Source organism: Jaculus jaculus, chromosome 14 (assembly GCF_020740685.1).
Source record: "Jaculus jaculus isolate mJacJac1 chromosome 14, mJacJac1.mat.Y.cur, whole genome shotgun sequence".
In the NCBI taxonomy this organism is placed as follows: Eukaryota; Metazoa; Chordata; class Mammalia; order Rodentia; family Dipodidae; genus Jaculus; species Jaculus jaculus.
The window spans coordinates 70,834,258-70,852,110 of NC_059115.1; the positions used below are offsets into that span (position 1 = coordinate 70,834,258).

At 35.0% G+C, this 17,853-nt stretch overlaps 1 protein-coding gene across 6 annotated transcripts in view; it reads left to right on the forward strand.

The window, feature by feature from the left end:
* The window catches only part of Fam172a (family with sequence similarity 172 member A), a 438,504-nt gene that overhangs the window by 165,658 nt on the left and 254,993 nt on the right, over window positions 1-17,853 (forward strand). For all 6 annotated transcript variants that reach the window (XM_045134031.1, XM_045134026.1, XM_045134030.1 and 3 more), the window contains one exon: window positions 6,746-6,964. In XM_045134031.1, coding sequence (XP_044989966.1) covers window positions 6,746-6,964 — 219 coding nt within the window. The remainder of the gene's footprint in view (window positions 1-6,745; window positions 6,965-17,853) is intronic.

Sequence of the window (17,853 nt, forward strand, 5' to 3'; positions counted from 1 at the left end):
TTAAAATTTTGGTGTAAAAGGAAGAAAAAATGGCATGTTTCAAGATAGTGTGGTGTAGAGACAATAGTCCTGGAAGGAGGCTTTCCCAGTAACTTAAGCATATGTATGCATGGCATATTATTGAGGTGAAATTATGTAATAGTTTGAATGACCATGTTCCTCCTAGGGATGTGTAATGGGTATGCTTTTTACCTGTTTTGTAATGGATTTTCATAGGAGGCCAGAGGACATTGCTCTTCAGCAATCTAGAGCCCACAGGCAGGGCTCATATATAGAGTAAGAGCAGAGTTTAGAAGATACAGCTGAACATCCAGGTCTGCTGTGGAACCTGTAATAAAGATGTGTCTGTACGGGCCCCTAGATTGATTTAGGAACATGAATCTGTTACTGATTGAGCACCAGTTAAAATGCCTTACTTCTTCTTTACTTTAACGTGTTAATGGATTGTTGTCTGTGTCATTTTAAAAGAAGAAGCAAAGATTAAGAAAATTTTCACAAAGCTATAGTATTAAATCATATTTCTGCCCTTGATAATAAATGGTAATTATATGTATTTTATGATGCAGTTGTGCATTTGGGGGTTGTTTCCATAAGTGACTATTGCTAAATAGAAAAAATACCTGTACAATTTATTGTGCAGTTTCCTAGCAAAAGTTAGAAACAGAGCAGGTGATAATATGAAACAGTGCAAAGTGAACTTTTTAAAATAAATAGCACTTGGATGACCTGAGATGTCAAAACTCGAGACAAGGGTGTGTGTTTGTCAATATATCCTTCATGTTTTACAGATTCCTAAGGGAACAAGGGAAGATACAATTTCACCTTTTCTGTGCCAAAACATTTTAATTACATCTTCTTCCAAGTACAGCGGTTCAGTAACCAAGGAGCTGACATTGATGCATGTGTTGATAAAGCTGCAAGCATTCAAAACGAGATTAACAAAGGTTTTGAGCAAAGGGTGACAGCTAACTTTGCACAGCATTCTGCATCTAATTCAGGCCGGTGTTATAATAGAGTATTTTATAACTGTTTTGTTATTCAAAAGGACTTTTATAATGCATTTATGTTTTTTTTTGGATCTTTGTATCATGCTCAAGAAATTATGTGGCCTATGGCTTAAAACTATTTGCATCTATGTAGTAACCTTGAAACAATATTAAAGGAGGAAAAACCTCATTATAAGTTGTTTCGTGTTTTGTTTTTGAAAAATCATACTTCATTCTTGCAACTACATGCTTTAACCCAGTTAATTTTGAGCATACTAGCTAGAAAAGGGGCAGAGATGGCAAACTTGAATGTTGTAACGTTGCTTAGTATGCATTAATAAAATGACTAAGGAAAGTTATATTCGATCTATTTAATTAATGAAACTGTAGTTTCTTTATGCTCTTTAGCTCTTTTGAGCACATTTCAATGTATTTCTTTTTCTCTTCCATTCTCTATTTGAAGGCAGTTGACAGTCTTCTTTCACTTTTCTTTTTGTTTCTGAAATTTTCTTTCTTTCTTTCTTTTTTTATCCACTCACTCCTCCATCTGCTTTCACTTTTGTTTGCTTGGGCCGTCTCTCATCCCAACTTGATAATGAGGAATGCGGTGTGACCCTGACCTCTATCAGCCCATGCATGACCTTCTGACTCTACCATATAACCTTTGACCTTTTCTTTGACAGCTTGATTAATTACCCTGTGTTATGATTTATGAGTAAGTGCTATGTAAAAATAATAGACAACAGGTGGTCCTCTGAAAACTTTTTGTGGCATGTTTTCTTTTACTGACTAACTTGATGAGCTATTTGAAGTAGGAGGCTTAACTGGCATAATCTATGTTGGTCCATATTAGAGTTTATTTTATGCCATGAGCATAGCATCAGAATTTAGCAAACTACAAGTTGAAGTAGGATCCTGACATATATTTTATAAAATATTGGTAGGATGCTGCTACCTCAGTGCATATTGAGAAGAAGCACACAACGGAGTCAAGTGACATTTCAGACATTTCAGTCCCAGGTCACGTCTTGAGAAAATTGCTGAAATAATGGAGGGGGCATTTTTCAAGCAGTGCTGCAGCTCCAACAGCTATGTTTACTTTAACGCTTGCCTAGTGACTTCTGATTGGTTGTCATGACCTCATCTCATGGTTACACCTAGGATGTTGCAATAGTGACATATGCATACCCTTCTTGTGAAGAAGATGAGAATAAACACAACATAACTTCTTTCAGAAAAGATGAATGGACACTTGTTTGTCCACTTTAACCATGGGTAGATGTAGTTTATAGATAAAACACTTGGAGTTTCATTTCCCTTGAGGATGAACACCTGCCTTCTCTCAAACCAAGAAGGTAGAATGCTGAACTTAAAGAGTATGATTGATAAATCTATGTAAAATGATCTCTTACAGAGCTTTGCCTGGTGACTGAAACGGATAGTTCCATGGGTCAGAGAATTCTAGTGTGCCCTGACCTCTCTAGTCACATGTGGCTTCCAGTATTGGCAGGTTAATATGCAGAGCTGAGAACTTTCAGCTGATTATTTTTATTTAGCCACCCACAAGAGATTTGAAAAGATGTAGAATTTCCAACTATTTTCCTACTCCTCATAATTGGTAATTAATACAGACAAATTGGCCTGGGTAGATCTTTAGATTTTGTATAACTTTATTTGAGGTCAGAAGTGCTCAGGTTCTGATCAGTTATTCTTAGATTTCATCTGTTTACAGATTTCTCTTGACAAATATGTTCCTATACTTGTACTTTAAAGCTAAGTTTCCTGCTTGATCCTTTGTGTTATGCTCACCTGTCTGGGGCCTCTCTGATCTAAGTCATCTTTTGCTGATTGAGTGATAAATGTAGTGGTATTTATTACTAAGTGCATTTATAGACTTAAAAATAAGGAATGTTCAATACCTGTGCATTTTAAAATTATAGCAGATAATTGTGCTGAATAAAAAGCCATGTCTAGCAGCAAACTATTGAGTGTCTCTGATTAAGATCTCATAATTTAGACCTTGTAAACAGAGACCTGAAAATGAAACCACACAACCCCCCCAAAAGAAATGGAATGTGAAGAATCAAGCCCCAAATGAGTCAATCACTCTCTGTCATCTTAAACACCCACGTAATCTTCTAAACGACACAATCAAACCTAAGAATTAATTAACACCTTTAGATATTCTGTGTCCCCAGAAATATTGGATATTGGAATTGATTTTGGCAAATCATTATAAAAGATGACATAAGTTTTATGAAATTAGTTGTACATTGCTAGATAACCAGTTTGACAATTTTATCCTGGTCAAAAGTAACAGAAGTTGTTCCATGTGTATTTGGAAATCTTCAACTTTTCTTTCAATGAAAATTTAGCATACTCAAGGAATAGTTAAATATAAACAGAAAAAATGTCATAATATACAGTGTTTACCATTTGAAACCTATGTTATGGAGGCTTCCTTGTTAGAATAGCAGTACATAGTTATTTTATACTATACTTGATGTCTGATTTCATACTGTTGTTTTGTAAAACTCTACAGTCATTAAGGTCGCACTAACAGTCTTGTTATTTAGTTTGCTGTATACTAAGTAGGTTACTGAGAATAAAATTACTTTTAAAATTGGTGTGTACTTTTCTTTCAGTGATGTATTCTACTTAAAACAGTTTAATTGCTGATACTTTGTCTCTGCTTTGCTCACTGTGTTTGGTTTGACTGCTTAGTTGTTATAAATGTTGGCATTGCAAAAATATTGTGTCTATACAAGCAGTTTTTTACAGTGTTGTGTATGGCAGACAAGAAGGAGAAGATTAAGTTTGGTTATGTATCTGTGGTTAAAGTGTGCAGGTAGATTTCTATTGTGCCAGCTTTCTGTTGCTTTTAGTAAAATAGTAAAAAAATAGTCTATGTTAATATAGTATAAATTAGTTTAGCAGAGAACTTTATTTCAAAAATACGCATAAGTTTTACATACTGATAATTGAATTTCAAATAGACATTTTTAAAAATAAACTCTTATTTTGTGGCAAATGTTCCTGGATATTTCTTGATTGATATTACTTCAGTTACATTGGCAGCAGTCTGCATACCTAAAGGATGTTACTTTCTAAGTGATGTAGGCGTCTAGAAATAAAGCAGGGGTACTCACATTCATTGTAAAGGTCTAAATTATAAGAATTCTTTAACTGATTCATGTACTGGTGACTTAGACATAGAATCATTTTTCTTCTGTTGAGTCCTCAGTGAAAAATTGATATTGTGCCTTTAAGAAATCGAATAAATGAGTCATGTAATTTTCAGTTACATAATCAATAAGCTAGACAAATACTTTTTTTATGATTTATGTATGTCTATTTTTTATACTTATTTAGACGAGACACATCAAGTTGCAGAATCTATTTAAAATCAAGAAGGCACAATATTTTTTCTGGTTTCTAAAACTTTTAAGTAAAATGTCTTCTAATAAGTAATAACTGCTAAGTCTAATATTATGCAAGTATTATTTCTAGAGGTTAAGTAATAATTTGCAGTTCTGGTGACTAAGAGAGTTCACACAGTTGTCCTATACCTAAGTCATCAATGCTGATGCCCATTGTGAATCAGTTAATTAAGAAGACTTTGTTGTCCTGAGTTTGAAAGTTTTCATATTATCATTCTATTGGATTATACAACTATTTTCATTTCTTCGGCATTTTATGACTCTGTTTTTGTGCTTTCTGACTTCTAAGTCATGTAGGAGAATGAGACCCGATCTCTTTCTTGCTCTCCTACATTTGTGTGTGTGCGTGTGTGTGTGTGTTTTCAATGTGTGTGTTCAATTCACTCAGTGAAGGCAGGGAAGAAACATGACAGACGACCACTTACTCACAGTACGAAATCTAGTTTTCTTTTTGGCCTGTGTTGCCCTTTTCTGACTATGTCCTGTACACAGAGACAGTGTACTGAATGCCTCTATCTCACTCTGCTTAGCAGAGTGCAACAGTGTTCTTTTACTTACTTTTGGTGGGAGGAGAAGTTATAGCTGAAATTTGAGAAGGGCGTGAAAACTTGTATAAAGGCACAAGGAAGAGGGCTAGGAACTTCCTTCAAATGTGATTTTAATAATTAGTCATGTGTGTCCAACTGTAGAAAATCACCAATTGACAATCTGTCTACCTGACAGTGATCACAATGAATTACAAGACTTTTGAATAGGTATACAGATTAAAATAAAGCAAGACCAACTAAAATATCTTTTATTGGTAAAACTTTTGACTCACCAGCTACCAAACTAAAAAAGAGGAAAAAATATACAACTTTTTTGTTTTGAGGTAAAATATTTAAATTTTACAAGTTGCATTTTTAAGCCCTTCATAGAAAAGGCATTTATCTTAAAGTCTTATTGGAACACATTTTGAAAATGTATGCTGTTTTGCTATTCAGTTTAGCAAATATTAATATATAGTTCTCGCATGTTAATTAATTGACCTATCACAAAATCAGACATTCAGTGTTCATGAAAGTCTTGAAGGTAGTAATGGTTACAGAAAATATCATCCCATTGGGGTTAAAATTTGAGACAATACTAGTGAACTTTGTAAGTTGTATGAAATTAACTCTAGAGACAAAGAAAAACCACATGAGATTCTATCATCATAGTTTTGAAAAACTACATACTTTTATAGTAAGGATATAGATTTTATATGCTTTATTTTGTATAGCTCTCATGTTTCTATCCTCACATAGTGCATTTCTTAAATACGACATTTTTCAGGGCATGATGGAATACCCACAGTAGAGGATTGAGGAGAGCACACAGTAGCTTCAGAAGATCCTGGTGCTTGGGCTGCCAGTGCTTACTGTCATCCTCTCTGTTCTAATGGCTGTCTTGTTCCATCAGTTATAAATGTCAAAGGTTGCTGAATTATAATGATAGAATTGTTTGCCTTGCTAGTCATAAATCAACCATAAAAAACTATATGTTTTCATTGAGGACCCCCCCCAAAAAAAGTACATGTTTAAAAAATGTAAGGCCTTAGGAGTTCAAAAAAAATGTATTTTTAAAACTTTGGAACTTGTAGTTTCTTGGTACTGGTTCTTAAAAGAAATTGTTCTGATAGTTTGTAATATGAATTTAATTTCAAGATTCACAAGGTACTTTTATGCATCATACTATTGGTTCATTTTGTTGTGTGATTTCTCAGTTTTTCTGACTGAAAAGAGATAAATGGAATACAAGGTGCATAGATAGATATTTGTTTTTAATGACATCATATATAACTTTTAGAATATTAAGTTAGACTTACTGCTTTTTACCTAACTATTCTTTGATATAGATTAAACAACTTAAAATACTCTTTACAGGGAAACTAAAGAAAAAAATCCTAGAAGTATAACTTGAATTGTACAGGTCAATTTCAAAGAGGTTTTATCAAAATGGCCATTATAAATATTCATGTTATTTAAAAATTTACTGGTTTGATAATCTGTTTCAATCATTTTTAGAGGGGATTATATTTTTATTAGTTAAGATTTATAGTTTTTATGTGGTAATTGTGTCTTTAATTTTTATAGATAATATACATATATGTACATAATTAAGGCAAACAATTTTGAACAACTTTTATTTTAAAAATGTAATCCATGATCTTCCATTAAAAATATTTTTAGTTAACATGCAATTATATTAAATTACTTTGTTCAAGATTTTAGGAAGATTTTAATCAATTTAAGTGGATTATGATACCAAATTATACCAACTATTTATATTTCCAAACAGGAAGGCTATGGAGTAATAGTCCTGAATCCCAATGAAAACTATATTGAAGTAGAAAAGCTGAACACACATGCACAGTCATCTTCTGACAGTTCCGATGAACCAGCAGAAAAGCGGGAAAGAAAAGACAAAGTGTCAAAAGAAGCCAAGAAGCGGCGTGACTTCTATGAGAAGTATCGTAACCCCCAAAGAGAGAAAGAGGTGACGCAGCTGTATATCAGGGTGAGGACATGCCCCGCTCCCTGAGTTGTCTCTGCTTCTTCACTTGTATTTGTTCTCACAGAAATCTTTTTTTTTTTTTTTAAGCAGCCAAAGATTTGTTTAGTTTTTCACCATTTTTTCCGTGGTTATCTATTTGGATGAAATGTTTTTTTTTTTTTAATTTAATATTACAAAGTACATCACTCTTATTTCAGAGGGACATTTTATGGAAGTCTCAGATGCAAATGATATTTTCTTTTGGTCATTTACTGTTTCAAGGAACAGTTTCTAAAATTATCATATGATATATTCAGAAGGAGGAAAACTTTTTAATCCAGTTCCCAGCATGCTCATTCTTTAAGGTTTGATGCTGTTGTGCTTTCCATAAGAGTGAGAGAACATATAATGTAAACTTCTAAAACACTGTGCACCCTTGGGTGGCAGTCTTGAGTACATAATGTGCAAGGGAACAGCTACCCAACCATGCTGTTTCAGCCCAACTTCTCAAGTCAGATAGGGAGAAAGAATGATTAATATCTTAATGAGCACCTGAGCTACGGTCGTTCTGAGATGCCGTAGCGACCGGCTGGTTGGTCTTTGCTGGTGTGGTGCAATGAGTCATGAAGAGCAGGAAACCTTCCCCGAATGTCCAGTTCTGTAGAAGTGAACACACCTGTCTTTATATTCTTGACATATTCTCTGTGAAAGACATACTGTGCTTTATATAGATGAAACAAATGTGTCCAGTCTGCAAGGCCTGAGTGAGGTAGACTGTAATGTCATTTGACATTAAAACACAGCACTGTTGCTGGATGAGGTAAGATAATAAGTTGCTATGTTCTTCAAAAGTGAGCAATTCAGTACCTTTAAGTGTGAACAAATTAACATGTTTTGCTATAGTTTTTTGAGATAGGGTTAAATACGTAGTCCATGCTGGCCTCAGTCACACCAAATAGCCCAGGTTGATCTGACCTGTGGCAGTCTTCCTGCCTCAGCCTCCGAGGTACAGGCATCTACCGGGGAGCTACCGCTCTAGCTCTAGCGTTACACTGTCAGATGGTGGTAACATTTCAAAGTGTTCATTTGATTGGTTTTTACATATATTCTTAATAACCAGTAATGAAATATTCCATGCCCCGTAGAAGGTGAAATCCATTGTTTTCTAAGATTTTACTGTGTTTATCATATTTCTTCTTCATGGCATAATTGTTCTTGTGTTTGAAATTGTACTGGAAACATTCAAGACATTTGATTGTGGAGTGTCATTCTATTGATAGATTTGTGAAAGCAGCATATAAATTCTCAGCAGGACCCTCAAAAATGTATCTGACCAAGGATATCCAGATTACTTAGTATAGTAGTCAGAAGTACTACGTAGATTATAATGTTTCATCTTTACAGATGGTCTATTAATAATCATTTTAAAAGATATTCTTTGGTTATGACTCAGGTTTTGGATGTTATCTATCAGTCAGCTGTTCCATGTGTCCTCCTGCATCATCAGTCTATAAACCACCATTTTATGTCAGAGTTTATTATTCTTGATAACCAGATTCCAAAATGAGCTATATAAAGGTCTTTTAAATTTTTTTAAAAATCTATTTGCTTGTGTGTGTATATGTATGGGTGCACCAGGACTCCTTGCTGCTACAAAGGAACTCAGATGTATGCACTCCTGATATCTGGCTCCATATGGGTACTTTAGGAATTGAACCCAGGCCTTGAAGCTTTTCAAGCAAGTATCTTCAACCACTGAGCCATTTACCCAGGCCCAGGTTCTTGAAATATACAAATTGTAAAGAAATTTCACTTGTCTATGTAAAATACAAGGAAACATGACTTAGAGTGTTTAGGTTTTTTTCTTAATTTCTTTTATGATATATTCAGATTAAGCATGTATCTCCAACATCTGCCTGAAGCTTTATTTCTTTCTTTCTGTTTTCTTTTTATCTTGCTGTCAATAATATTTTTCTTTTGTTGGAGGCATGTATTTTCTTTATACCATTTTTTTCACACCTGCTTTAGCCCTACATCTGTTTAATTATATCAAAGGGGAGGATCTTCTTGTTATTTGCTAAGACTTGTTTTCTTTTGCCATTTTTTCATGTAATATTTTTCTGCCCTTTATACTTTGCTGCTTTTTTTTTACTTATTTCCATGTTTTCCTCACCCTTGGCTTTTCTTTCCTTTTTGTTTCCATGTAAAAATACTCATCTACATAATACAACTTTGCATTTGATATTTTAGTTAATGAAACAACTTTTTTCTTTTTAAGAAATTCATTTGCTGATGTGTATGTGTGCACATGCATGAATGTGTGCACATGAAACTGTATGCCTTTGTGCACAAACTCAGGTGAACACACATGCGTGCATCAGAGCTTCTTGCTATTTTGAATGAGTGCTACATACTTGTGTGGCGTTTTGCATCCAGCTTACATGGAGAGCCTGGGAATTGAACCCAGTCAAGCAGACTAACCACTGAGCTAGCTCCTCAGCCCCAGAATATTTTTTTCTTAATAGATATTCTTTTTATAAAATCTTCCAGATTTGGACAGATGAGCAGGTGTATGCTGAAACTCTTCAAACATAATTCCAGATAGGAAGCCTCTGCTCAGTAGTGGGAAAAGGAAGAATGGTTCATGTTGAATTTTTTCTTGTAAGTCCATTAATATTACACATCCTTCATTTATTCCTCTCCATGCATCTCGCTGCAATCGTATACATTTTTAAATATGCTTTGTACATTTTGACATTGCATGTCAATCTGTAAGAATGAGTAGATAGACACATTTTTTTTTCAATTTGTGCAGAGTAGATTGTGGGAGAGTCGGGAACTGGTATTAAACCCACAGAAGAATGAACCCCAATGACCAGATCTTGGACTAGATAGCTAAATGAAAGGACCTGCAGCATAAGAGTGAAAGCTATTCAGGTGTCACATTGGAGTTTGTGAGTAATGTATTAAGGAAGAAGATTTCTCCATAGAAGTCAAGAATAAGGATTGAGGATGGGTGACAGTGTCTGGATTTTGATCATCTAACTGACCTGTAACTTCTTGGGCATCTCTTTCCTGAGGTGAGACTTGGTGATGGGCTGAGCTGATGGGAAGTAAGAATGATTAGACTCAGCATGTCCAAGAAAGGAATAAAGAAAACAGATGCTGGAGTTGGGGGATGGGGAGAAAAATTACATGGCCAAAGGAGGAAAAGTTCCAAGGGAAGGCAACATGTACGGAATAGGAATTTTGTCCTGGCAGAGCACAGTACTTCACATGGTAGACTCTCAGCTATTTCTGGATTGATTGCTTGCTGACATGTATCAGAAACCAAATTTGATTTGATGTTGTCTAGTTTTCTGACTCATTTTTGAAGTATTCAGTTGAACTTTTATAATACATCTGAACAGCCTACTCTGATAAAACTGGTTTTCTTGTAAGAACTTGCAGTATTGATGATCTGACTGGAGTATGTTCATAGTGTCAATGAGGGATGATACACACTATCCTGTCTTCTGTGGATGCCACTGGAGTCATTCCAGCACAGTCCTTAGCACCCAGATTCACTGTAACTTGTTTGTCAGTTCATTTGATCTCTGCTGCCATCTTCTTTTTCCCATATAGGTTGAGTATCCCTATTCCAATGTGTTTGGGACTAGAAGTGTTACAGACTTGGGAGTTTCTCCTATTCTTCAATTTCTTTATATAGTTTACCAGTTACTATTGTATAATGTAAAAAACCATCCAAAATCATAAATGCTCTAAAATTCAAAAATTTTAGCATTACATTGGAATTTATTTTCTCTGATAACTAGTAAATAGCCAATGTCCATTCAGACTTCTGAAAGTATCTAATATATAAGGACAAGCGTAAAGTTGCATTCAGGCTTAAAACTTTAAGATTAGTGAAATATATTCTCCTTACTAAATGAGTATAAATAGATATGACTAAGTACTGGATTATGTGGCACATTTCTGGTGCATTAGGAGCAGAGCATGAGAGATCAAAGGACTTGCTCTTTCATGTGGCAACTTTCCTTAACTATGAAATAATGTACTTGCGATCATGTATTACGGCTTATTAAGGGGATTGATTTGGTCTAGGCAATAAATATCATGTCAGACATGCCTGGCAGGAAAACCTGCTTAATATGTTTTGTAATAAGATGGAATTTTTTGTTCTCGAAAACATCTGCCAACTGAATTCAAGAGTGAAGACAGAAAATGTCATCAATTTAGTGGTAATCCTATAAATTTAGTTTCTTTCTGAGTAGCACATATCAAGACACAGAAAATTCCCAGTGTTAATCACCAGTGGTTATAGTGCTGTGTAAAATGATGAAACAAAAACACTTTATTTTTATATAATGTGTTAATTAATTCATAATGAATTTTAATATTTCAACTGATAAAATTTTAACAAGCATCTTGCCAACAGATCATTTTTAAAGCATCTGTTTTTTAATGTGTTGGGTTGTGAACTCAGTCAAATGGCTAAATATGTACATATATTTTTTTATTTGAAAAATGTATTTTCACCCCCATAACTACAGACAATCTATTTTTCCCCTTTGGACCACCAGGAACAGCTGATGTTCATATTGGATTTAGCTTTCCTTAGACACTGAGGACCATATCATTAGCTTTCTTTAGCCCCCAAATTTTTAAAAATATAACTGGGTAGACAGAAAAATGGCTTAACTGATTGGTCAGTAATCTGTATGAAAATATATTATTCTAAGTATTTTACATAGTCAAAGGCATTTACAGTTTTCCTATTCAATGTAAAGCCTTTAGTCATCAAAGGCTTGTATGACAATAACCCTAGTTATTTCTTGTTTTTAGAGTTTAATAACATTTAGAGCCATGCTGTTGTGGAGATACAGGGTGGAGATGGCACTAAGTTCAGAGGCCTGTAGACCTGAATTCTACCTATTCCATTTCATACAGTGTTGCTATTTTCGTATTTTGTGAAATTAGCTCAAAAAGTATTATAAAAGTAATTTGTTTTGTTGATTAATCTCCTGTCTCCCATCTCTTGAAACCCCTGTACACATTCATTCTAGCATTTTTTCTACTTTGATGCCTCATGTGAGCCATTTTTCCCTCCCTTACACAACTTGTCTTTTTCTCTTCTCGCAGTCTGTTTTCTAACTTCATAGCATATACCCACACTCACACCCATTTATATACGTACAAATATACCTGGGCTAGAGTGAGACTCCCTTGAATAGCCAAAAAAATTGCATGCATATATTATGGGAGAACATGTAATTTTTGTCTTTTCAAGTCTGGATCTCCTAGCTTAGTATAATTCTTTAAGATATATCCACTGTCCTACAAATTTAATTTCATTTTTATAGCTGAATGCCATATTTTCTACACTATAGTATATCTGTCTAGTTAGGGTAATACCTGAGACTATTGTAAGGCTAACTCTCCTACCCTCCCCCCCCCCACATATCAGATGGACACACGAGGACCCCCACTGGGATTTGATACAGATCTTAAGTTACTTCCTCCCGTGTTGTAGTATATGGAAGGTGAGTGTTCATAACCAAAAATCTGAGGTATGATTTAATTTTATACAGGGACTCTCAGAGGTTATTTTAGATAAGAAATGAAGGAAAACTAATTTGAGAACTGGATTAGTTAGGGATTTGTTTGTGGTCAAAGTGCTGTGGTTAGCAGAGCTCCAACTTTAACATACCTCTGGCAGATAACAACAAAGTTATAGCCACTCAGAATCAGTGTACCTCAAAGGTAAGGCCAATGTAAACTTGGAAGACAGCATCAGTAAAAAGAAAGTTGTCTGCAATAAGTAGTAAAGTTAGTTGCCTCCTGGGAAATAGGCCTGGTATTTATTTTTAGTCCCTCTTAGGAAGCCTGGGCTATGCATGTTGGAGAAAGAACTTAATGGAAGCTGCCGTTGCTAAAATCTAAGATAGGCATGTAATTCTTGAGCTATCTTCACTTAGGAGTAAAATAGTGAACAATAAAGTTGAAATCCTTGAATTTCTCTGGTCTTGTCAGTTTATAAAGGGTGAAGATGGGGTTGGAGAGCAAGTAGGGTCACCTGTGTATAACACTCCCTAAATCCAGGGTTAAACTGAATAGATCCAAGTCTTCAAGGAGCAAATTCTACCTCATTCTTACGGTTTGTTTCATATGCATTGTGGTTCATACGATTTACTTGTTATGAATTATCTAAGATGTTAATTTATGTATAGCTCTTAACTTAGTCTCCTGAGCTGCTGTCATTCTTATTTTTTTTGTTCTACTCCAGAAAAAAAGAGAAAAACTAGTGTCTGTAGTTGTCCAGAATCTTTAGAGGGTTCTTGAAGGTTTGCAAAGATGGAAAAACTTTTTGTTGTAACAGCAATGCAATGTCTTTTTCATGATGTTGGTATTTGCATTAATGGCTAAAATGCAGTATATGATGGACTCTCTCTGTCTATGTGAAGGCAGTGGTCTCAAACTACACAAATATATATATTCTTCACTGCCACATACAAAGGGAAAAGTGAAAATACTTGTAAAATATAGATAGAGTAGTGAAAATTACCTTTACTTAATCTCTTGAGTATATTTGTCTGTGGTATTCTGAGTGAAAAAAAATGAGGGCACACCTAACTTCCTGACACCCAGCTACACTGTTATGGATATTTGGAGCAAAGTAGTCATGCACTTAAGCCTGTTTTGAGATCAGGTAGATCATTTTTAATTGAACACCAGTTGGACAAAGTATGACTATTTTGGGTATGTAAAAGATATTTTCTGAAAGATACATTAAACAACAGAAATCAATCACCTTACAGGTATTTCTTCTAATGATGAAAACTGAGCTTTCTTGCTCATGCTAGAATTTAGAGAGACACATTCTCTTGATGAGTATGTTTTAGGTTTTTTTTTTTTTTCAGTTCTTAAGACTTTCTGGTAAGATTGGCATTAGTAATAATGGATAGGTATTTTTGTTCTTTATAATAAAAAGTGTCAACATTTAACTAACCTGCCCTACTCAATGGAATAATGTTTGTGTGATGTTAGGACAATTACTTACAGATAAAATAAATCCATTTAGTGCACAAAACTGATCAATAAATTTTCATGAGAGTATGAAATGTCTGTTAGATTGTATGCAGCAACTAATCTTTAAGAAACTCTTACCTTATTGAGTATTGGCATAATATCAAAGAAGAATTTATGCAGTTATTTAAAAAGCTAGCAGAACATTCCTTCCTTTCATAAATAATAATAATAATTATTATTATTATTTGGTTTTTCAAGGTAGGGTCTTGCTCTAGCCCAGGCTGACCTGGAATTCACTGTGGAGTCTCAGGGCGGCCTCGAACTCAAGCAATCCTCTTACCTCTGCCTCCCAAGTGCTAGGATTAAAGGTGTGTGCCACCACGCCTGGCATAAATTCATATTTTTTAAAAAATTTTTATTTATTTATTTATTTGAGAGCGACAGACAGAGAGAAAGACAGGTAGAGGGAGAGAAAGAGAATGGGCGCGCCAGGGCTTCCGGCCTCTGCAAACGAACTCCAGACGCGTGCGCCCCCTTGTGCATCTGGCTAATGTGGGACCTGGGGAACCGAGCCTCGAACCGGGGTCCTTAGGCTTCACAGGCAAGCGCTTAACCGCTAAGCCATCTCTCCAGCCCTAAATTCATATTTTTGAGGCCAGATTTTCTTTATATTTGTCAATGAAGGTAGCATATCAAAGAGAGTGAATAAAGAAATAAATGGAAGAATTTAGTTTGATTCTATAAGTCAGATATTAAATATGGTTTTGTTTTTTTTTTTTACAAATAACTCACTTTGTTCTCTCTTTTGATTTGGAAATATGGCTATTACTCATACAAATACTTTACCATATGATGGAATTACTATTAATATTTTTAAAGAATTATTAAGATTTTCTTGGTTGTAATTCTTTTGGTGGTAAACATTTCTATTAGTTAGAAGCTTGTGTTTTCATCAAGTTTCTTGAGAGAGCAACTTAAAGGAAAAAAGCTTTATTTGTGCTCATAGCTTCAGTGGGTTCATTCCATGGTCATATGGCTTCATGTGCTGGGGTAGATATACCATGGCAAGTGGCACAGGAGATTTAATCAGATCACAGGAGGGAAGAAGAAGGGAGAGGGACAAGTAGTTACCAGGTACAAGATAAACTCAAGGTTATCCCTGGATTGGTCCTAAAGTCTGTAGAGCCAAATTGTGCCAGCCAGCAGGAGACCATGCTCCCTACACATGAGCCTTCTTGTGGGGACACGTCATATTCAAACATAACAGTAGTAGTCATAATCCATATAAACAAACCAAAACTCTTTAACTACCATAATAGTGTTTAGGCATATGACACTCTTTGGGTATATAGTGTTTAAAAAAAAAACAACTTAGAGAAAGACCTCATTCTGCCACATTTCTTCACCAGTTTCCCAAGAGAAAGCATATGGGGGTGGAGGGTGGAGAAATACAGACTTACTGTGTTAAATCATATACATTCCTGTACATTAATTTACCTCACTTATCACTTCCAAGTGTAGATATTATTCTGATTTTATATATGGTAGGAGAGTAGTCTCACATGAAATCTCAGCTGGTAAGCAACAGAACTAAGATTATAGCATACATCTCTTTGATTCTGAAGTTCTTATGCTTTAAAATGCACTATATTTTATGGTAGATTCACCCTAAAATGGTTCAATGTCTAACAAAAACCCATACATTCAGAGCTTTGGCCCTTCCCAGTTTCTGGTCTAATCTAAAGATACAATTCTTTTACTATCTTCTAATTCTTCTTTACCTTCCCCAAAGAATGTCTGGAGTGCTTAATAATAGTAATTAATTGAGTTTATAGCACAGTGTATTAGTTTCTTATGTGCATCCATGACAGCATGCTTCTATCTTAATAACATAGCACAACAGTTATTCCAATGTTATGTTTGTCTATATCAAAGAGTAAATTTATACAGGGGAAGACTGCCTCTTTTGCTTGTAGGCTCATCTGAAGAAGTATTATTGTGCTGGAGAGATGCCTTAGTAGTTAAGGCACCTGCTTCCAAAGCCAAAGGACTCAGGTTTGATTCCCCAGGTCCCACGTAAGCCAGATGCACAAGGTGGCATATGCATCTGGAGTCATTTGTAGTTGCTAGAGACCCTGGTGTGCCCATACACACACACACTCTCTCTCTCTCAAATAACCAAAAAAGTTTTAAAACTTTTAAAAAAGAAGTATTATTCATTTATCAGTTTTTTCTTAGTGTAGGGTAAGTTACATTTTAAATTTTAATATATTTTCATTACAGAAAATATTCTGATGATGTAAAATAGAATTATGGTCCTTTTAGTTCTATAAATTAAACAACTTATTGGTTGTTTTGTGATAACTTGTTCACATTTTCTCTTTTTATTGAAAATTTTAAGGGAAAAAAACTAATGTATCTGTAAGTATAAGTTAGTGATTATAGTTTAGCACAGATTTAGTACAGATTATTAAGTCATTAGAAAGGACAGGTAGTGATAATAGCAGTGCTCTGTCACTTGGGATTCTCTTCTAAGGTGAGGACCATTCTTCTTCTGGTCTAATAAGAAAGCACTTGAGCTAGACCTCTTTGTCCTCTTCCCTCATTTGTTCTCACCAGAGGAGTGAATTACCTGATTAACATACTTAGAGAAACAAAAATTGAGCATGCTCAGCCTTGCCTTTCTAAGGCATATCTAAAGCCATCTTGTGGAAAGAATACATTCCCGCGTGGTCTTAGGCATGTGAAAGGCAAAGTGTGTGCTTGGAAGAGGGGAAATTTTCACTTCAAGGGAACTATCAAATTCATTAGCGCAGATCTAAGGCACATTTTCTGGTTGAACCGTATCAGTAAGTAAAATCTGTGTTCTTCTCTTTTTTTTTCCTGATTCCTGTGTCATTTCCTGATGGAGTATAAACTAAGGAATGTTAAATTGAGGGACTGTTTCTGGTTGGTTGGTGACAGGAATAACTTTTTTTTTTCTCCGTGGTAAGGTCGTGCTCTAGCCCAAGCTAACCTGGAATTCACTGTGTAGTCTCGGGGTGGCCTTGAACTCACTGCAGTTCTTTCTACCTCTGTCTCCTGAGTGCTGGGGTTAAAGGCCTGCGCCATCATGCACAGCAGGAATGACTTTTTAGCACCAAAACCTTTTCTGTTGCTGACTTTAGGCTAATAAAATAATATAGTATGGCACCAACTTGATAGCCTCAGGATAGCCTAGTCACCAGATAGAATGAGTTAGAAACTTCAGTCTCACCCACTGGAATAGGAATCTTCCAGGCTAGTGAGCACTGTGATGTGGCACAGCCAGAGTGACCACAGGAGCTTCACTTACCTCTTCATACTTATATTGCCCTGCATGTCTCTTTTATTGAGTTACTCCTGAGTTGAATCTTTTAAATATGTCAGTAAACCTAAGTACTTTTCTGAGTTCTGTGAGTCATCCTAATAATTCACTGAACCCGTGAAGGGATTGTGAGAACCTCTAATTTATGTCCAGTTACTCATTATAGTAGGGGTAAAACTTGTGACTGGTGTCTGAAATGAGAGCAGTGTTATAGGACTGAAGCCATTAACTTGTGGTGTGATACTATAGGGAAATAATGTCAAAATTGAATTGTTGGTACACAGTTGGTTTAAAGAATTAGAGAACTGATTTATGTTAGAGAAAACACCCCAGAAAGATGTGGAAACGTACAAAATACAGTATACTTCAGGAGTAGATTCTCAATGTATTCTTAAAGTGAAAGATGCTATATATTGATTATAAATAACATATGCATTTTATACATAAAATTATTTGATAATGTTTGCTTTATATATTCCTTATTCAGACATAAGATTTGCTTTTAGGGAAGTATACTTAAGTCACACTATATCAATAA